General features: G+C 39.9%; 2 protein-coding genes across 2 annotated transcripts in view; both read left to right on the top strand.

Annotated features, from left to right (window-relative positions):
* ddx59 (DEAD (Asp-Glu-Ala-Asp) box polypeptide 59) overlaps positions 1–866 on the top strand; it is a 5291-nt gene extending 4425 nt beyond the window's left edge. Inside the window, 3 exon segments of the mRNA XM_084354145.1 lie at positions 46–124; positions 127–159; positions 162–866. Of these exon segments, the coding sequence (XP_084210271.1) occupies positions 46–124; positions 127–159; positions 162–304 (255 nt within the window). The 3' untranslated portion in view covers positions 305–866.
* Positions 867–1461: 595 nt separating this feature from the next.
* Positions 1462–22210, top strand: kif14 (kinesin family member 14). Its single transcript, XM_084355815.1, has 29 exons — positions 1462–2735; positions 3748–4002; positions 4171–4258; positions 4398–4496; positions 4832–4884; positions 4984–5014; positions 5314–5421; positions 5599–5715; positions 6183–6301; positions 6547–6719; positions 7896–8043; positions 8491–8554; positions 8744–8928; positions 9169–9271; positions 9485–9642; positions 9774–9921; positions 10291–10437; positions 11006–11138; positions 11939–12032; positions 12198–12339; positions 13234–13340; positions 14779–14879; positions 15125–15355; positions 15760–15947; positions 16454–16606; positions 17837–17959; positions 18107–18181; positions 20053–20194; positions 20866–22210. The coding sequence occupies exons 1-29, from the start codon at positions 1720–1722 to the stop codon at positions 21219–21221; spliced, it is 4857 nt and encodes a 1618-aa protein (XP_084211941.1). The 5' UTR covers positions 1462–1719; the 3' UTR covers positions 21222–22210.
* The last annotated feature ends 318 nt before the right edge of the window (positions 22211–22528 follow it).

Raw genomic sequence — 22528 nt, 5'->3', positions numbered from 1 at the left:
AATTAGGCAAATTACTTTATTTTCCCTTAATTTCTTCCCATCCAGGTTGGCCTGTCAGGTCGGCTGGGACACAGAGGAACAGCCATTACATTACTCAACAACAACAACAAGCGGCTGTTCCTGGAGTGGTGAACAGGGTCAAACCCACAGGGTCCATCCTGCCCCTCAACTCCTGAACTCACCCCACCTCCACGAGCAGCAGAGGAGGGAGAGACAGAAAGCCAAGCAGGGGCCTGACCAGGTGCTGGTCACTACGAACAATCTATTGGACATCATAAGGAAACATGACCGTCGTAAAAAGTAGAACGTTTCTCTGAACATGCCTGCACTGGTGCTGTCTGTTTGTTAAGTAAATGCTAAATGTTTAGTTTGTATATTGTTTTATTAAATAAATGTATTTTGGAGTAATCTGAATACAAGTCTTGTGTTATTAATGTAAGACAATTTATTCAAATAGAGAAATAATCCTCTCTAATCCATAGTCTTCAGCCCAGGTCTTCTGGTTGAAGGACAGTCTTTCTTACTACTGCTATAGTGTACTTGTGGTGCCTATATCAGGTCCAGAGAAAACATACTGCCTTTAAATTGTATTGTGTTTTATTACGTCTGCCAAGGAAGTCAAGGTTTCCCCCATGTCCGTTTTTAGGTTGGTTTGTTGGTTTGTCAGCAGAATGACACAAATGTACTGAACGGTTTTCCATAAAACCTGGATGAAGGATGGGTCTCATCCCAGAATAGACCCCATTGACTTTTGGTGTGTGGATCCACGATCCAATATTCTCTAACTTTCTTTAACATTGCACATTTTTCCATTAATTTCTCAGGGAATAATACATGGATATTGATGAGAAATATAAGGTGTATTATTGTGGCTTGTATCTATGAGTAAGTACAATTTGATGCGGATCCAAATAAAAGTATGTCTCTAGGAGATTTATGCTTTATTTGATACTGGATTAGGCTTGGTTGAATTTAAAAAAGACTGTTGGTGGAGGTATGAGCTCTACTGAGTTCATGACTCAGTAGATGTGATGACTTCATATCAAGCTGCTGTGGGCTGAGAGAAAACAACACTTTTGCTCTGGAGTTTTAAGAAACATCATATCCCATACTGTTCATAGTCCAATAAGTCTGACACCATTTGTTATTTTAGTTTTTCCAACTTGAGACTCAAATCGAGTGTAAAACTTCGGTCTTGAATCCAAGATATGTTGTTTGTGTTTGGACTATGGAGTCTACGTCACTTTAAGTAACGGTTAAGTGCTAATTTTAGAAAGGAAAATATGAGCACACAACACTGGGACACAAACTCAGAGCTGCTTACAGTATCACACGAGTCTGTGCATGTAGGATATCCTTGATTATGCTGCCACCTAGCGTCAGTCTCAGGTACCTACATGTCTCGGCCATGACGTGACGTAGCAATTTCCGAGAATTCAGCCAATCAGCTGTCACTAGCGAAGTCAGTTTGAAATTGAAGCGGGCGATGGCGGAAGCGATGATGGGACAATAATAAACACAAGCAGCTCTGTTCGCCTGGACACAGCTCACTTTTTAACGGATTTATATACACTTTTAACTAATGTACCGAGCTGTACTAGCCGACTTCGATATGGTTCACGTGTGTTGTTGTAGTTAGAGTAACCGGAGCGGAGTTGCCATTAGCTAGTTAGCTACCTTGTCATTTTAACGTCTTTTTGTTTTTAACAGCCGGCTACCATGTCGTTATTTAGCGTACAAGCGAGGAAGCATACAGCTTTCTACGACCATCTAATGTCAACGTCCAGAAAAGCGACAGACTCGACGCTTGGCAAAAGTGAGATAACATCCGGAGACTCTGCGTGTGAAGACAGCAGGTCATCTGATAAAAGCCGACAGGTGAACAGGACTTATGTCGTCTCTGTGCTGTCAAAAAGCGGCAACGGGCAGCAGCAGACTCCTGTCCGGGGCCGACTCACTCTGCAGAGGAGGTCAAGGAGGAAAACAGCGGAGAAGACGATGGTTGAAAGCAGCCACAATAGCACACCAGGTCCGGAGAAGAGACTGACACTGCAGCGCAGGACCAGGACTCCCTCAATGGATAAAAACGCACACGGGCAGCGTGGGGTCACCGGTGCTGGCCTGCAACCAACCCCGAAGGTTCTCAGTGAACCAAACGGTAGGACACCTGGTTTATTCAGGTCTATTAGTTTAAGAGAGTCTGCAACTAAGGGTAAAGGAAGAGAGACTGCTGCTGCTGCTGCTGCTGCTGCTGCTAAGGTGGAAACCCATCCACACAGCAAGATGCCCTCTTCCTCCACAAGTAGGCAGCTGCAGCTACAGGACCAGGCCCAAACTTTTAAAACCCCGACCAAAAAGACCCCGTTTGAGAAAATCGCCGCCAGGAGAGACGTTTTCGAGAGACTGGCAGCGAAAGAAGTTCCTAAACCAGTGGCTGTCAAATCTGCAAATCTAGAGAGGCCCAAATCCAGAGCACAGCGGGCTGAAGACGCAAAACCTGTCGCAGCTCCTCGGGTCAGTAAGGTCTCTGCAGGTGTGCAAAGGCCACACGCCTCGCTGCAGGTGAGAAAGACGTCCACTTCAAACCAAAAGGGAGACTTCGCTCCTGCTCCAGCAGCTGCCCAGCAGCCCCTGTCCCGACCTAGTGAGACTCTCTCTGTGAAGCAGCACAATCCGCTGAAGATGGAGAACAGTGCATTGACTGTTGCAGTCCGTTTACGACCTTTTAACGCCAGGTTTGTGATGTATTATTTGCCTTCATTGATGTGTAAATTGTGCAGCAGGAGCGAAAGATACCAGCTTTTTTTTTTTAAAGGTTTGGGTCTCCAAAAGTTGCTGCTGGGCCTTCTAAATGTGTCTGATCCAACCAAACACCAATCATGATAAACCAGTGTGCACTTTGTTAAGATCCTGTGTGATTAAACCATTCTTTGGCTTTTGTTGTAAGCAGGGTAACAAGGTGTTTCCGAAGTTTTAGGGAATATGACAAATGAAACGGCTCACAGGGATATGGCAATGTATTTCACAACATGGTTCAAACATTGTCTGGTGAAATTAGAAAAAGCCACAGTAGAGATTAATCAATTAGTTGAGTATTTTGCTGAAGGATCAATCATAGATTCATCATAGATTTTAACAAAAGCTTAGCTCTCTAGAGTTTGTTATGCAAAATAACCAATCTAATATTGTAAAATGTGTCAGACCAAATGATTGGGGCTCCAACTAACAATCATTTCATTATCAATTAATCTGCATATTATTTTCATGATCTATCCCTTCACTGTTTAGTGTTTAGTCTGTAAAACATGAAGAAAATGTTCATTGTGATTTCTTCAGATTTGCTTCTTTTTGTCCAACCCACAGTGGAATACCCACAGGCTCTTCATTATCTATCATCAATCATAAAGAAAAGCTGCAAATCTTTATATTTGAGAAGTAGGAAACGGCAAATGTTTGACATTTCTGCTTGAAAAATATCTGAAACGATTTCAAATATATGGCGATTGATTTTAATTAATTTAAAACTAATTGTTGTAGCTCTACAATTAATTTTATACCATAAAATAATCTCTGGATGAATCAGTACGTAAATGATCATTAGTTGCATCTCTGTGCCGTAGGCCGTATACCAATATTCTAAGCTGGAAAACCACTAAACTACATACAATGTACATTTTTACAATGTCGTTCTGGTTGAGAAACTCCATGTCCGAAATAATGTTTGTTCATATTTCTGCTCCATTGTAGGGAGAAGGCAGAGAAGACATCGCAAGTCATCTTCATGAATGGCCAGGAGACTGTTGTCCAGCATCCAGACTCCAAACAGACCTACTCCTTCAACTATGACTTCGCCTTCTGCTCCGTGGATGAGTGTGACCCTACCTTCGCCAGCCAGCAGACAGTGTATGAGATACTGGCCAAACCCCTGCTGCTGAGGGCCTTCGAAGGGTTCAACACCTGCCTGTTTGCTTACGGCCAGACAGGCTCTGGGAAGTCGTACACGTGAGAGTTTTTGGTTTTAGTTTATTCAGTCACCCTTGGTCTGCTAAAACCAGAAAAAAAACCTTTTTGCTCTCTTTATATTTTTGCTCATAAAAACATGCCGTGCAATGTGTTTATATTGGGATGTGGAATTGAAAATAAAATTGGTTTGACATCATTGTTGTTTAGGATGATGGGCTTTGGAGAAGAGGAAGGTGTAATCCCACGGTTCTGCAATGAGCTTTTTTCTGGATTGGCCTCCATGGAAAATGACGAGGTAAAATCTCTGATAAGGGTTTTGTTTGTTTTTAATGTAATAAGACTGCAGTTTCTTATAAAAACATCTCAATGCTTAAAAGACTTGAAATGATCTCTGTTTCTGGTTACATAATTCACTTTGGGTTGTTATATTTTAGGTCCAATGTCATGTAGAGATGAGCTACTTTGAAGTGTACAATGAGAAGATCCATGACCTGCTCGTGACCAGAGATGAGCCAAATCAGAGGAGAATGCCTGTAAGTAGTTTGCAACTGACCAAAACGGCCTTTGTTTAAAAAATATTGTGGCTTTTGAACTTGTAATGTTTAACGTGCCTCTGTGTCACATAGCTTGCTTTTAGTGAAATTGGCTGCTACATCTCCAGATAAAAAAAGCTACTTTGCCTCCTGGAAAAGGGAACGCCTCTGTAATTGCCTATCAAGATAACATGGATCATCTCCTGATAATTGCAAATTTCAAAGCTGCTCTGTTGCTCATAATGCCATGGCAACATTTTCACGGTCATTGGTAGGGCTGAATAGCCTGAGAATATCAACAGTCGAGATAAAACCCTGTTGGTTTATATTCCCAGCTCAAAGTGAGGGAGCATCCAGTCCATGGTCCCTACGTTGCTGACCTCTCTGCGTAAGAAACCTTTTATATTTCTTTTGCTATTTTACTCTTCAATAAATGCTGAAGGACCATTCTTGAATGCAGATCGCTAACTTTGTTATTTCTTCACAGGAATATTGTGAGCTCTTACAATGACATTCAGGTAGGTTAAAAACGCTGTCTATTTTTTTTTTCTTTTAGATCCTCGGCCTTTAGCTGACACTCTTCAGAACAACTTTGATTGAGTGAGCAAGCCAGGGTTCAATGTCAGGTAGACTGAGGCCAGGATGAAATACAGACATAGATGTTTGACTGAATACTAATGTTTTGAAAGTGCAGTGCAGGCACACCATACAGATGAGCCCTGAGCATCAGGATATATCTAAAGTATAGTATTAAAAGAAATGCAGCTCATAACCTCAAAAGATCCTATACAAAGAGACTTGTGGTGTCCTTCTTCAGGGTTGGCTGAAGCTGGGCAACAAACAGAGAGCCACAGCAGCTACAGGAATGAATGACAAGAGCTCCAGATCTCACTCTGTCTTCACCCTGGTAATGACCCAGACTCAGGTATGGCCTCTCAACATTATGTCACGTGTCAATCTACCCTAAACAAACACAAACGGAATATATATAATAGTGTAAAGAGTGTTGATCCTGCATTGACAGACTAATAAACTTCAGGGCCATGTGTGCAAACTCAATATTACACATCTAATCAGTATTTCTGTGCATCCTCGTGTACAGACTGAGCTTGTGGAGGGCGAGGAACATGAGCACAGCATCACCAGCAGGATCAACCTGGTGGACCTGGCAGGCAGCGAACGCTCTAACACTGCTCAGACAAGTGGAGAGCGACTCAGGGTACACACGCACACACATACCATGCTATTATTTGTTCAAAAGTGAGAATTGGCTTTTTATCCATTTCATATCATTGTTAATTGTGTTAATTGAATATTTATTCATTTTTCCCCTTTTTGTTCAGACAGTATAATCAAATACAATATGAGCAAAGGGTATTTGCTGAAAGTTATGATAAGACTTCACCTTTAGTCCTGCAATTTATTATGTTAATTTTTTGTTCTGACATTTTGAAACCTAAACAAAAACTTGAAAAATGGGCTACATGAATCAATAACAATCAATTAATCATTGGTTGTATCTTCAACTGATTCTTCAACTGAGATCAGAAAGATCTCATTATATTCAGACCCATTTGTCCATTATTTGCTCCTTTGTTTATCTTGCAGATAATGCTTTTTGCATTTTCAAAATGCAGCATGTGCTTTTTGAAAACAAGAAATGCCAATTGTACTTTGTCATTACAGGAGGGTGCAAGCATCAACAAATCCCTGCTTACCCTTGGAAAGGTCATCTCTGCCCTGTCGGAACAGTCACTGACCAGCAAGAAGGTCTTCATACCGTACAGAGAGTCTGTCCTGACATGGTGAGAGATCAGAATGCTTGTACACACAGAACACTGTAGCTAATGGAGAACAGTGTTTATTTTTGTGAGCTCTCTTTATACAGTTTCATGCGGTATACCAGAGTTATGTGTGATATCTTCTATGGACAAGAAATTCCATGCATATATTCACAGTACTAGAATGGAAAATGAAATGCATGAACTGAAATTATTTGTACAGCTGAAAAGACAATCTTGCCAAAAATCCCAATTGTTTTCCTCTGTAGGTTGTTGAAAGAGAGCCTTGGTGGTAACTCCAAGACGGCCATGATTGCTACACTGAGCCCGGCGGGCAGCAATGTGGAGGAAAGCCTGAGCACTTTGCGCTATGCCCAGCAGGCCCGCACCATCATTAACGTGGCAAAAGTCAATGAGGACACCAGTGCCAAGCTCATCAGAGGTCAGGCACTTGAAATATAATCATACAAAAATCTCTGTTGGACTCAATTCAGCTCTGAGCTATTTTTATTTTATTATAACTACAATAAGCATTTAAGCTTGTTTATCTAAAACTGAAAAGTAATTAGTTATTATGTTTCATCAGTATGTTTGTCAGTCATTATGTACATGCCCAAATCCCCCCAGTTGTCATTGATTTTGGTGGCACACTTCCTGTTGGCGTTGCCATGTGTGGAAAAAGATGTGGTGTGTCCTTGGCCACCATTGACTGCGAAGAAAAATATGGATTTTGCCCCTGTAACATCAATTGACAGTAAGGTGGAGCAGGACTGGCAATACAACTTGCTGCCTTGAGAAAATAATTTTGATCTTAAAGAGATTTTTTTTCTGTGTTCATTCATATAAAGCAGCACATAACGTTTTTTCTTTGTGAACCTGAACATCTGCTATCATACACAAACAGCACCACACCTGTATGTCCTTATTCAGGAGGAAAACCAAAGATGCCTTTTCTATACCGAGCACTGTCGTTACCTCGGTGTGAACAGCGTTTGTGCGCTTGAAGAATCTCTCACTAGAAAATCACAGAACATATTTCTTAATAATCCCTCTGTCCTCTGTTTAAATACGTCCTCCTGCCTCTCTTTGTTTCTGTCTGTATGTATTTCTCTCTATACGAGTATGTCTATCTTTCTATTTTGTGTCTCGTTCTCGATCTCCTTTGCTCTCCTTCTCTCCGACGTACCCTCCTGTCTGTCCATCTATCCATCACCAGCTTATTCACTACCCAGTTCAATTAAGGCCTGGCCCTAACCTTGCCTCCAGGCCATATTTATGCACTGTCAGCTGCACATAGCGGCTAACTGTCATGCAAGTATTATTTTTCATAAGATGATCGTGCTGCTGTTTGACGTTTTTAACAGTAAGGGGAGCTCTTGCTGTGGATTTCTCTCGCATCACCCGTCAGTTTGTGATGCTCCAAGTTAATTTGACTCAAACGTGATAAATCTAGTCAATGTTGCTCAGTAAATTCAAATAAGTTCACAGACAAAATCTAAATATTTCTGTTTCAGGACTACTATGTACTCCCTGCAATTTCATACTGACTTGTATTCATTTAAGTGCATATTTGCTGCACTGCTTTACAAAGCATTTTGGACAAATCTTGTGTTTTCAGAGTTGAAGGCTGAGGTGGAGAAGCTGCGAGCGGCTCAGATGAGCTCCCAGGGCATTGAACCGGAGAGGGTCAGGCTGTTCCAGCAGGAGATCTCCGCCCTGAGGAACAGACTCTGTCAGCAAGAGAGAGAAATGACCGAGGCCAACCGGTCAGTATTACGGCAATAATTATAGGGGGTCAAAGAGAAAGATGCAGCATGTTTCAACAGTTTAGAGAACCCTAGTAGCAACTGATGTTTTTTTTCTCACCTGTTGTCTGTCTTGTGCCATATATTATATTTTTGTTACAATCTTTGCATGTTTTTCTGTTTTTGTCTCATCTTGAATATACTGTTGCATATATTTGAATATTAACCATTTAAAAAATGAAAATGGAATAATGGAAAGATTCAATCTTATTATTTTATAGGTGACAAAAGCACCATATTCAAAAACAAACATATGATATAAAAAACCTTTTGCAAGTCAAATATGATGTTTTCCTTTTCATAATCTTTAGTCAGTTGGGACGCATATATATGATTGAATAGGAGATATCTTAAAGGATCTTAGCTTAATTAACATTTTTGTTAAATTTTATCTTTTTATTCCGACAGGGCCTGGAAAGAGAAACTGGAGCAAGCTGAAATCCGCAAACGTGAAGAGGCCAAAGAGTTGCAGGTTTGATTTATTTCCATTCTATTATTTTTACCCTCCTACTATACATGCAGTACTTTTGATTAATTAAAAATTTCTTCACCATGCTGACCCTAAAATGTTACAGTAAGAAACCCTGAAACAAGCTGTCATAAATCTTGTCCACACATGTATAACAATGTGTGAAAGAAGAAACTTTCTTTGTGTTTTCAGAGAGCAGGTGTGACATTCAAAGTGGACAATCGTCTTCCTAACCTGGTGAACTTGAACGAGGATCCTCAGCTGTCTGAGATGCTTCTCTACATGATCAAAGAGGGTCAAACCACAGTGGGCAAGCTCAAATCTGAGTCCAGCCATGACATCCAGCTGACGGGGGCCCTCATCGCTGACCAACACTGGTAAAAACAAATCTTTAGAGGGATTTGTACTGGTCTTTTTTTTTGGTCTTGTTTGTGTGCTTATTCAACAGAAGTGCTCCACAGCAGTGATGTTGACATTTAGTTTATTAATGTTTTTTTATGCTTTTCTTATCTACCTTGCCTTTTTTGTTATTTAGCTATTCACTGTCTCACTCTTAAAGCTACAGCAGACATTCGATATGAATATATATATATATGTATTTATTTTATTTGTTTCAGTATTATAACCAATATCCAGGGTACGGTCAGCATCACTCCAATGGAAGATGCCAAAACTTTTGTAAATGGTAACCTCATATCTGAGTCTTCAGTCCTACACCATGTAAGTAGATCAAAAAGATCCTTTAACTCATCTCAAGTTCAGCATCATGCTATGAATTAAATTACAGTAACATTTGTGCAACGGCTTTCTTTGTGCTTATTTGTTATTTGCTCTAAACTAACTTGCTTAGTCAGTTTAATTAAATATTACCAACCTGTTTATCCATTTTATCAATTAATCAACTCCTCTCATCTAGTTGCTTGTGTTTTCCAGGGTGATAGGGTGATTCTTGGTGGAGACCACTACTTCCGCTTCAACCATCCAGCAGAGGTGCAGTCTGGGAAGCGGGTGTCATGTTGGACAGGTGCAGGCGATGGTCACAAAGACTTTGAATTCGCCAAAAATGAGCTGCTCGCGGCTCAAAGAGCTCAGTGAGTGCAAGAGACCAGAGAATCAAATGTTACCATACTAGCCATCCTGCTCTTTTTAAAATGTTCTTTTCCAAGGCAACATCTATTTATAGAGACTAATAATCACAATCAGAACATTTTGTGTGTCTCAGGCTAGAGGCAGAAATTGAAGAAGCCCATTTGAAGGCTAAAGAGGAGATGATGCAAGGAATCCAAATGGCAAAAGAGGTGGCACAGAAGGAGCTGTTTGACCAGAAGTCGCTTTATGAGGATAGGATCCGAGCCCTGGAGAAACAGCTGGTACATAAAATTTCTGCTTCTTGTCTTCTTACTGAAAAAAGTGAAACCTGCTACTTTCTGTCTCGTTACCTTCCATTTATGATCACTTTTGGGGATCATGACTGTAAAGTGGCGTCTATTCACAGGGAACCTTAGTTCTGACCGGTTAGTGGTGTATTGACATTTTATTTGAAGTCAGTTTGCATAAAGGTGTGACCAAACTTACAAAACTGTAATCACAAATGGTATATTCTCTTAAACTTAACCTGTACTATATGGCATTATTACAGAACCATCAAATAGTTATTTGCATGTATAAACTTTTCTGTAATCTTTCACCCTGTCAATTAAGGCAACCGATACTTTAATGTCAAACTATGACGTTTTCAGAACGGGGAGATGCAGCGCAAGTGTCAGCAGGAGTTGGACCAGCAGAGGGTGGCCAGTCAGGTGGCACAGCTGAAACTGGCCAAGCGGGAGCTGGAGCAGGAGGTGGACACCCATAAGACACGCCTTCGCCTGCACATGGAGGCCCAGGTCAGAACCCAGAACAGCACCTGGAAATGTTGAAGCTCTTTCATGCTAAAAGGAAATTGGGTATTTTAGGTTCATGGAATGTTTCTTTTTTCTACTGGACAGGTTTTGTTCTGTAAAAAAGAATAATTACTTTCCTTATTTGTTTTGACCTATTTGACCTGCCCTCAATGTTTGTCAGCCTTTTCAGTAATTGAATATTCGTAATTTTACAGGTCTCATTTTTGCCCTCACACTGATGAGCTTATCACCCTTTTTTTTCCTGGAAGAAGCTGTGTACAGTCGGGCAACTTAGAGTAGTTGGTGGTGGAGTGGAAGTATCTAAGAGAAGATCTTAAACTGATCATCCAGCTTTTGGCATTTTTCCCTTCTTGATCTTTAAAAGTCGTTCTAGGGGAAATCTAGATATTTCCCGTAACCGTTAATGACAACCACACTTTCATTTGCTTATTCTTATGTTTTTGATGAGCCATTTGGGATGTGTTTTGAGTCGTGGTGGAGTTTGGCTTTAGGCTTTATGTTTTGGCCGGGTGGTTTTAATATTGTGTACATTACCATGATTCACTGACAGGCGATGGAGGAACACCGTGTGCGTCAAGCGAGGATTGTTGATGCCCTGGAGGCAGAGAAGAGAAAGATCAGCAAAGAGCTCGAGGAGATGCAGAAGAAGCGCGCCTTACGAGAAAATCCCAGTCACCGGAATGGTGAGAACTTTCAAGTCACTACTGAGCACATACTGGAGTTAGGAACCACAATGACATATACAGTAAGTGGAGTTTCAGATGGGTGGGGTTCATCCTTTTTAGAGCAAGTTTGCCGGGACTGGATATAAACGCTGGACATAACCTAAGTTTGAAAGGAGGCAAGAGAGTCCATAGAACATATTTCATTTAGTCATTTATTGGGATGTAGTTTACAATTCTCTTATGGATGGTGGGTATTCTGCAGAACCAGTATGAAGTTTATAGAACTATTTTTTTTTAATACTGTCACTAGGTTTCCATCCAAATTATTACAAGTTATTGCTAATTATGACTAAATTACAAGAAAATCGGCAAAAGAAAATGCAAATGAATGCTTGTTTCCATCCACTGCTGTTATAGGATTAATAGGAGTTGGTTCATTGAAATAAGCAGTAGGTGGTGCCAATTCTCCAGTCAGAAAACCATTATACTATACAGAAAAACAAGGGTGCAACAAGATGATGCAATTAAATTGGCAGTGAAGTCTGCAATGTAAGTTGATCTGTATCCTAGAAGCCCATCTACCTTCACAGAGTGTAGAGAACCATTTCAGAGGCTAAATCCATGTGTAATGTACCTGGAAAGCAAAAGTTACAGGAAGAGTGGTATTACTTTTGGTTGTGGGTAACTTTTCAAACAGTTCTTGGAGGGTTAATTGTTTCTATCCAGTGTTATCAAATCAGGCTGAAATAAGCCAGATGCAATTTGACTCTGAGCTGTTGGCTGTGGTGAAGTTAATGACTTTCATTTCTGTATTTCAGTCTCTCCACAGTGGGATGCCATGAAGTTGTCCCTGATGATTGAGGAAGCCAATAAAATCAGTGCTAAACTGAAGAAAAACACAGTCTTCAGCAGGTATGACAAGATGATATCATGCCATAGTTTACAAATGATATGATTTTATTAGACAGTTTATAAACATATTAAGGTGTTGTGTTATTGCTAATGGGCCCTGTGTGGAAGCAGGTATCTCATTCATTAAGACAGGCTAAAAATCAATTTGACTCTCCTCTGTTGTAGACATGAAAGCTCTGAGGCTGACAACCTGGAGCAGGGTGGTCTGCAACAGGTGCGGGTTCAGAACACAAAGCTGGGGATCTCCACTTTCTGGAACCTGGACAAGTTCCAAAACAACATAGCTGCCATGAGGGAACTCGAGCAGGTCAGCTTTAAATCAGTTCTGCCTTTTCAAATCATTTCATCACTTTTTCTGCAGTTAATGATTGCCTTGATGGTTTAAAACCTATTTGGAACTGAATGCCTTGTTTAAGTGTCTGAAACCTAATCAACATTTTACTGTAATGGAAATGAGACTAAACCTGAGCTGATTTATGGTGTGGAGACAGCCTAGACATTCATATTGATGGTTTTAACCAAATTATAAATATAAGGGTGCCACAATCTGTGTTGAGAATCCTCACCCGACAGGAAGGGCCTTTTGTAGTTTAACAGTTTCCTCCACTTGTCTGAAGACTGGCAGATCGGTCGATTTGGAAACTCCAAATTGCTGTTTGGTATGCATGTCTGTTGTCCAGACTCTTTCTTAGTCCTTCAGCCAGTTTTCTTAGATTGTCTCAAGCTACATCCGATCTTTTAGAATAAGGGATTCAGAAAATGTATAGCTGGTTAAACACTTTTTATGGAATTGAATTGGACAGCGTTGTTAGATATTGTGTGTAGAATAAGAATGATTATGAATGTAAAACAATCGTAAACCAATTATACACTCTTAAGGATCTTTTTAATGATAAGAGTTTGCAAGAGTTTGCAATGATCAGGCTGATAGACTGTCAACAAGTAACAGTGCTCTAATAAGCTGATGTATGATGCCTCAGTTGAGTGGAGCATATTCACCCAGCCAGCCCGTCTGTTCCTCATTCTGCATATTCAGAGTCTAACATCACCTCAAGTGCAATTGCCAATTTTCCCAGCCGTTTGACCTTATTTACAGTCCAGAATGGGTTGTTTTATGCCTGACAGAGGGATGCTGCCTCACTTTTCTCATTAAGTTGAGTAAATGAGACTGGGCATGTCAGCAGTAGTTTACTCTCCACAGGGGGATTCCACCTCTAAAGATGACGATGTGTTTTATGACCCCGATGATGAGTGGGAGCAAGATATATCGGCCTCCTCTGCTTCCACCACCTCCTTCTCACGCCGGAGGTAATTATCCAGCTCTTCCTCTCTCCTCCTATCCATCAACCCCTCTTTCCAACACCTGACATTTACATTAGATTTCAGGGACTTAATTGGTATTCTTGTCAAATAACTTGAAATGTGTAAGTAAGCAAATGTTCAAAAACTCCCATAGACGGCTCCGGAGGGAAGCCCAGGACAGTCTCTGTGGAAGTGTCTACCTCACTGTTGTTTACATCGCCAGTGCTGGGATGGGCAGTTCTTTTGCCTTGTAGTGTGTGGATCTGAAACCCGCAGCCCTCATGCTCAACTGAACTCACAGCTTCTTGCACTTTAATGTGAACAATGTGTCAGGAAAATGGATGTATGTGGAAAGCTGAGAGGTATTTGGATGAAACACGGAAAATGATTTTTGTCATAGTTTGGAAGATTTTGCTTATTTTCACAAAGCCCTCCTAGTTTCCACCAACATGATTTACAACCTGGCACGCATTTCTGACATTCAACATATCCTCCATTTTCTCAAGAAAAGTTGATGTGAAGTTGCTGCCCACAGAATATTTCCCTCCTTATTCTTTTTCCTCTGTTTATTAATTTCATTTCCACAAAGGCTGGGCCAAGGAGTTTAGAAAAGGAAAGGGCACCAAGGGTTTCTGTGTTCCTCACTCTACAACCCACAACCCAAACATACACACACCCAGCACCTATGGTACATGCAGAACCTCCAACATTTTCCCCTCACATTGTTGTTATTCTTGTCAAGCGTGTTTATGGTGCCGCTGGTGGTGCCTGAACCACCAGCAGAAAAGCCAAATGAAACATGGCACAGGCTCTGTGGTTCCTTTATCCCGTCTCTCTCCATTAAACCCCTGCCCAAGCCTTATGGCCACAGTTTTGACTGTTTACTGACCTCCGCTCCTGTAGCGTGTTCATAATAATGGAAATCTATTATCCCGCTGAACTCATTTAACCCTTTTACACACAAGTGTAACAGGCATTTTTTGCAAAATGACACCAAACACCAATGCCTGACTGTGCCAATTACACACTTAAAATCATATTAACATAATGATGTCCAGAGATAGTTAGAGGAGCACTGCCCACATTAATAGGTGTCAATCCAGTCTGTTTCCAATCCCCTCATAACAACGTCAGAAAGTAAGTCCATACAAATGAAACACTTAACAGGCAGTAAAGAGAGAGTAACTGACCTAAACAGTGGTTCATTTAGACACAAAAGTATTGGGACAACAAACTTGCAGATTTTTTCAAAAATCATGACCCATCAATATTTTGCATCCAATTCTGTGATAAACAGCCTTTGAGAACACAGCAAATTCTTGAATACTGGAGCATCAAATCCTTCTGAGTGAAAGCACCAACATGCCTTCTAACAATGAAAGTAAATATAATAATGAATTATGTAAGAAATTAATATGATTGTAAATATAATGTTTGGCATCAGGAGCAGGAGCTTGTTGAAGAGCAGGAGAATCTCAGGGCGTCTCTACGAGATCCGGGTCCATCCGATTCAGAGCCTCCACAACAGCTCCTCACTGTCCGCTGGTAAGACACTGTACAAAACTACTTGAATATTTTCAGCTTTCTGATTGACACCGTATTTTAAATGGCCATCGTCATGTCAGGCAGAATTTTGAGTGTTTGAATGTTTGAGTTTAATTTAGTCCAAAGTACTGAGTGCTGCACTTGATTTAGTAACTAGTTAATTTTTACTACGACACAGTGTTGTAAAAATGAAGCCTAGTGAGGTCATCCGTGCACACCCCAACTCTTCACTTTGTCTGTCCCAGGATTGATGGGTGTGGTCACACCACCCTCCACCCCTTCCGTCAGCACGGACTCTGCATTCCCTGGCATCTGCAAGGAGTTGATTGGCCAGTCATTGGCCCGTCTGCGTGGTTGTAATGTGACAGAAGACAGCATGGCAGACAGGCTGGCCTCTGATCTGCAACTGGTGTATGTGGCAGTCCAAACCATATCTGACCTGTATGACAGCCTGGATGATGACAGCCAGGAGAATGGTGAGATGCAATGAAAAATTCAACTTTTTATGACTGAGGAGAGGAGCAAGATCATGGGGATTCAAGTAAATAAACCATATTTAAATATTTGGATATTTAATATTATATAAGTAATATTTCTTTAGTGGTCAAAGTTAAGATAATGGGTAGAAAGAAATACTTTGCATTTTGTGCTTTTTTACTTTTTTCTCCATTTCTGTCATTGCACAAAAAACAAAACAAATGAAAATGATTTGTGGTTTTGGTACAAATTATTTAATATATTCAGATTCAACAAATATCATCATTTCTAATTGTCTGAACCAATTTACACACTACGTTAAAAGGCCCATGATTTCCTTCTGTCTTTTTCAGATTTACTGTGTAGGTGACTCAAACTGTTGTTATGGCTTTTTCTCCTGCAGTCTTTGTATGTAACTTGGTGGCCCAGACTCAGCTGGTCAAGGCCACCACAGCCATAGAGAACGCAGCATTTGTTACCATTCAGTGGCTGGCCAGCGTTAAACCCTCCTCCGGCCTGCTCTACACCATCGCTGAGGAGCTCAAGAGCCAAGTCAAGAAGATGGGAGGATTCTTCCAGCTGCTCATTCAGGTAAACAAACAAATTACCACACTGCATTAATGGCCATGCAACACATTATATTTTGATTTTCATGGCATTTGTAGTATGTAAATTAGTTAGAGTGCAAAATTTGAGCTGAAATTTTTTTTTTCCAATTTAGTGTAGTTTTGACAGGAGTGGCTAATCAAAATGCACAGCATTAATTGACGTGTCTTAGCTCTGAGCTGTTTGAGCTGTCTATGGAAATGACCAAGCGGAGGGAATTCTCAACCTTGAGCCCCAAACAGAACATGAATATATTGAAAATAAATCTAAATTCCTTACCAGCCTCAGCACCTAAACACACAATTTTCTACTCTCACTTCTGATTTTTCACATTCTCTCGCATTTTCATTTATTTACTGACCCTTCAGACGTTGTCGGCCGTTTTGTTGGCTTGCGTGCATTGATTTACTGTTAAATCAATTTTAATTCCACCTGTTTGTTTGTGCTGACTTGATGTTGACTGAAAATGGAAAATTTTTCTCCCCATCCAGGGTTGTGAATCTGAGATCACATCAATGGTAACAGAGGCTAGCAGGAAGAGCAGTCGGTGCCTGGATGCTGCATTGCTTGCACTCGGCCACCTGGCGGCAATGACAGGCATGCCGTTGAACGCAATGGAGCAGGGTACCCAGGCCACAGGCAAGGTAACACCAACATTAATACCGCAGCAGCTACTATCCATGTTAATGCTCTGGGGTTCACTGCAATCAAGCCCCACTCCACAATACTGGAGAATGTAATATTAGCTTTGTGTATCTCAGACTAGGAAACACATTAGGTGGTGGGGAATTATTGAGCAGCATAAGGATATGGCGTGTTTGATTTGTTGATGTGCAGCGGTATCTCATGCTTTGTAAAGAGAGGGAAATGTAAGGAAATGTTTAGAATTGTCTGTCTTGTAAAGGTGAAGGTAAAAACATTTAGTGCAAGATGTTGCTGAAGAACGTAAGATTCTGTCATATTGGATTCTCTTCTGTTTACTTATATTCAACACAACGATTGGCATTTACACACGTACTTTGCTTTTTGAGAAAATGAAATGAAAATGAAAAAAAGAACGAACAAAAAAAAACCTGAGCCGCCACAGGGTATACCCTCAAGCAGCCATCACGAATGAACCAAACGGAGAGAGAGTGCCAGAAACTCACCCACAGACAATCGAGTTTTAAGACTTTCACTGCTGGGACAGGTGACCTCGGGGAAATGTAGTGTAAAACCCACAGCAATGATCAATGAGAAACAGTCAGCAAAAGTTTGTTGACCATAGAGAACTTACCTTTGCTTAATATGCACCTTGATAACAATTCTTCCAAAAAATAAATAAAAAATGAATAAAATGAACCAGTATTAAGATTATACATTGTTAGCAGATTTTTAAAACTCTCAAATATCAATGAATCAGCCTCAGACATCAAGATATACTGTTATCGATTTATCTGCTGATATATGCACATTTAAAAAATAAATAAATAAATGTGTCGTCAAATGTGGTTGTTAAACATGATATGTAACAGGGGTAGGATGCTTTCTTATTTAGCGATAAACTAAATTGTCCAAAAATGACATCAGTGCACTGTAACTCTTAACTTCACTGGGAATTTAATCATTATAATTGATACCAAACTTCTTTTTCTGCATTGTAATCTCTAAAAAGTTTTGAGCATATCGGTTAACCTATACACCGATATTGATATATCTGATAGGGTGATATCGGCTGATAATATTGGCTAACTGACATATCTGTGGCTCTAACATGCAGTATTGGTTGGGCTATACTGCTCATCATGTTCAACCATCAGGGGTAACATTTGGTAACTCAGCAGAGGCATATCAAAAATATGATGTATCTTTTTATATGATTACTTACTTTTCAGCAATCCGTTGTCATGTGTCTGCTGAAGGGGACCGGTAAGGGCATCCGCTCTCTTATAGAGGAGAGCCTCACCATCACAAGAGAAATGCTGCGAGAGGCTCAGCTGGCCTACCCCAGGAATCCAGTAAGAGATCATAACCTGGCTGTGTCATTTGTTGTAGGACAATTGTTGTTGTCTAGGTCATATAACGAGATGTGTTTGTGTTGATAATTTACATTCCATAATAGTGTGGATGAATAGGTGTTATTGGTAATCCACCTCTGCTTACAGGTCCTGCAGAGCCTCAAGTCCAAGACGCTTGACCTAGCCCGTGCTCTTCAGAGCTACATGCACTGCCATATTGCGGTGAGTTTCAGCAGCACAACCACCTACAAATACGAGTTTCCAGTTACATGGGGTTTAATTGTGTTGGCCACAGTGGAAATGTCACCATCAACTCCTCAGTCAGTGCTTCCCTCCCTTACTCTCCCTACTTCATTTACTGGTGCCAACACGTGAGCAGTCAAGAATTTCAAAATCAATCAAATACGGACTACTATGTTGTATTGTGTCATTCCTATGGCACTGAGAAGTTTATTATATAAGAAGTCAGCCTTCAGAGAAAGATGTCACGATGAAGCTGTAGTGTGAGAGAAATTATAAACTTGAAAGGTTTGGAATGTAATTAGAAAACTACACAAGACTGCAACACACATTTTGAAAGATTAGAGCTGTATTTTTGCGAGGTATAATAATATTAGAACAGCTGATTGGTATCACTATATTGTCTAAACCATAACTGACTTTAGATCATTTTACCCTTTATTGTCTCATTTTCTAGTAATTTCTAGTAATATAGTAATTTAATTCTAGATACAAAATCTAAAAGATGCTTTTAAAAAGAAAAAGAATTTAAAGAATTAGAATTAATGATATTAGCTATATATAATGATAATATCGGTTATCTGCAGTGTCATTACAAAACCTTCCGGTATTTGTTTGGGTAAACTGTGGCCTCAAAGACCGAATACATGCTCAGCAAAGCTTCCCTGGATATGTAAAGGTTAAAAACAATCTTCCATCTTGACACAGGCTTAAATGTTACAGATTAATACCCACACCCACAGCAGCCCCGTTAAAGATGCCACTCAGCCTTTATTGCTCGTGTAAAGCTCAATGCTCTGTAGGCTTATCTCGCTGCAGTCCTCCCTTGACGATCGTTCAGGTAATGAATGTGTTGAATGAAGTGGCATCAGTCACAGCTAACAGGCTTGTTTGCCGTTATCTTAGCCACACAAACTAGCAGTTTTTTTTTTTTAAACCAATCATTGACACATATAGGCGCAGGGGCATTTTGCTGCCCGCAGTGTTATTGTAGTCAAATAAACCTGAGTTATAGCCTGAAGCAACTACTACATGTAACAAAGGACTGCATGTGTGCATGATCACGGATGAATCTATGAACGTGGGCTGTGACAGACATTGTCATTTACTTTTATTGCTTGCAGCTCTTCGGAAAAGGTGATTAATGATTCAAATGCTGGTATAAATATGGAAAAGGTAGCTTTTTAAAGGAGCTGTGGAATTGTCATTACAGTTATTGGTCAAAATGCAATTTTATAATTGTGTATGTTTTATTTAAGTAAAATGTGTCGACAGAACAATTTCAACCTCATGATAATAACAAATATACAGAGGACTTCGTATTTTCAGTAGTAAAAGTTAAAATGGCTCGTGACCAGAACTGTGTACTGAAGTAATTGGCATGGTGCAAACCATATTCTGCTGCACTGTAGTGAACTGGGAAGGAGGCCATTAGGTGTATTTCATAGAAAAGGACACATCACCATGGAAGCCGTATTTATTTAGTGACATCATTTTATGTGTGTGCGTGCGTGTGTGTGTGTGCGCATCTGTGTGGTTCTTCATGTGGCTTTTGGCTATGTTCAAAATTGGAACTGACAACTAAGAGATCCCTAGTTAGAATATTAAGACCAGATGGGAAAATGGAGCTGGGGAATATTAGGATCGGATAATTTGTTGAGTAATACTCCCTCAAGCAGTTACTGTTAAAATGCCACTAAGAGCTGCTTAATCAAATGTACATCGTCCAATATTATGATCTTGCATGTGTATGTGTGTTTTAGTTATGTAAACTCTTTGTTGCATTACATTTAATCGTGTTCATTTGCTGTGTCCTGTATTCAATATTTGGGTGTGTTCATGTTTTCAAATAGGAGAGGGAGACTGACCAGGAGGACGGGGAGGAAGAGGCCTCAGCTTCCCATTTGCAGAGCCTGAGAACTATAGCGACCAAGCTGTTCCAGCTGAACCAGGCCATCAGACAGCTGCATTCCTCTCTGTCTGCAGCACTGCGAGGTGGAGCTTCTGACACACACAGCCTGGATGTTGAACAAAAACTTTTAGCAAATGTAATTTATATTAAGCACATCACAGGAATGCATCCCTCGGCCGAAAGCAGTAGAAGAAACAGCATGTCAAGGGCCAAAGCCATTTGTTTGTTCTCTTTGTTTGATCGCTATTTCAATTAAGAGATTTTGTGAATGCCCACTTAAAGTATATTTCCACAAAGGGGTTATTCAGGAAAAAGATGATTTGTACAACACTAATAACATCATTGTATTAAAGAGAAATAGTTTAGTTTCCATCACTAAAAATGAAAAAAAAAAAAAATCTTTCTCTTGCATCAAAGTATGTAGTTCTGTACCAAATGAACTACTTCAGTCAATAGTTTGTCAGTTCATCAGTATTTATAAAGAACCATCATGCTGTGGCAGGTGTCAGTTTAGTGGGTCTTTTTATAAGAACTTTGCCTGTGTCTTAGCTAATCAAAGCTTATTCACTTTCATAATAGGACAGACTATTCTGAGTCTTTGTCTCAAAAGTTTTATTTTTCATTATCGTTGCTATAATATGGTTTTTGTTTTTTTATAAATTCTTTTGATTTGAGTATAAGAGCTTTGATGGTTTGTTTAGCTATTGTTGTTGTAGGTTTCACTTCTTCTATATGACTGTCATCTTTCTTCTAGGAAAAGACAGAGACTCCAACCTCAGCAGCTGCAGAGAGCTGATCTCCTCCTCTGCCAGGGCTGTCGATGAGCTGATCACTGGTCTGTCAAAGGAAGGGGCATTGACGCTGGCCCTGAGCATCATGGCTGCACGAGACGAGCTCCACACTGCCCTGCAGTCCCTGTCCTCCTCCTGGAACCAACAAGTGGCAGGAGAAAGCAGAAGCTCTGCCGCTTCTGATATGAGCACAGAAGATGAAATGTTAACTAAAGAAGGTGCACCCACTCACTGTGCAGTTAGAAATCGAGTTGTGAGTAAGATGGTGTACTCTCTCCATCCAGATGTGTCGTCCAAAGGCAGCCCACACTGGGTGTGATTTGCATTTATACTATGTTATTCTTTTGAATGTGCTCAAATCATGTACGACTTACTGTAAAAAAAATCAACTGCTGATATTGAAAAAACCTTTAGTCAACCTCCTGCTGGTAAGAACAAGTGGATCATACAGCAGACACAGCACAGACTTCTTTACTGTTGCCATCCAAGTTGATAGATTTTTTTGTTATACCAACACACATACAAACACACATACAAACACAGCCAACTCTGCCTTCTAAATGTGAGCTATGTCTGCATATTTTCATGGGTTTTGAATGACAAAGAAAATAATAATGTGGGCAAACCTTTAAAACTACAGCATTTATTTAATATGCCGTAAAAAAACACCGCTGTCAAATCCAGTAATTTGCTACTAAGAGCAGTATTGGAAGTATTAGAAACAAAGCCTTGCATGACCACAATGTGTACAGTTTAACAGAGTCCTTCTTGATGGATACTGTAAACACAATTATTAAACAATTATCCATGATTGGCTGTAAGAAAAATGTCCACTAATGCTGTACCAGGCCTTCTTTGTTGTAAAGTACTTTTCAGAGGCAACTAAGTTATTTTTTGTTGCATTTTTTTTTTTTTTAATTATTCAGACATGCAAGATATCAATATGCAGCAGCTCAGGTAGTGTTTTGTAAAAAAAAAAAAGAAGAAGAAAATAATAGTGAAAGGCTTTTTACCCTTTCTCTGCTGTATATGATTTCTTTCCTGTATGAATGTACATTTTGTTTTCATGTTTGCACAAAGTTTTGCGCTTTTCTATTGCATAACACATATTGCATCAATTTGCACTCAGAAGAGACTTTGTATACTGTGTTTCTTCTTAATACATGTACTTATACAAGCATGGTTTTGTCCCTTTCCTGTTTTGTAATATTTTACTTTTCAAATAACAATTTGACCTGTCAACATAATATGGTAACTTGTGCTTCTGCAATAAAAAATGTGTTGCTTTTTCATATACATATTCCTTAATCAGGCTACCTTGTAATGATTTGAATACTTAAATTATGTAATGACACCCTACATATTTACACATACATATTGACCTCTATAATACATTTTGTCCTTGGAAGTCACACTTGGCTAAGATATTTGTCTATTGTAGGTGGACAGTGAAACCTGCAAATTAATCTCATAATCTAAACATGTTAAATTATGGTGTAATTACTGCATTGCTAATATTGATAAGGGGCTGTATGGTGGTCCCTGTATCCTAGTTTGGGAACTACTGCATCATAATAAAGGATCCAAAAGTTTTTTATGCCATCAGCTCCTAATTAATACACTTAA

This window comes from Pagrus pagrus, assembly GCF_965226575.1.
Source record: "Pagrus pagrus genome assembly, chromosome: 6".
In the NCBI taxonomy this organism is placed as follows: Eukaryota; Metazoa; Chordata; class Actinopteri; order Spariformes; family Sparidae; genus Pagrus; species Pagrus pagrus.
This window is presented reverse-complemented; position numbering and strand designations above follow the sequence as displayed.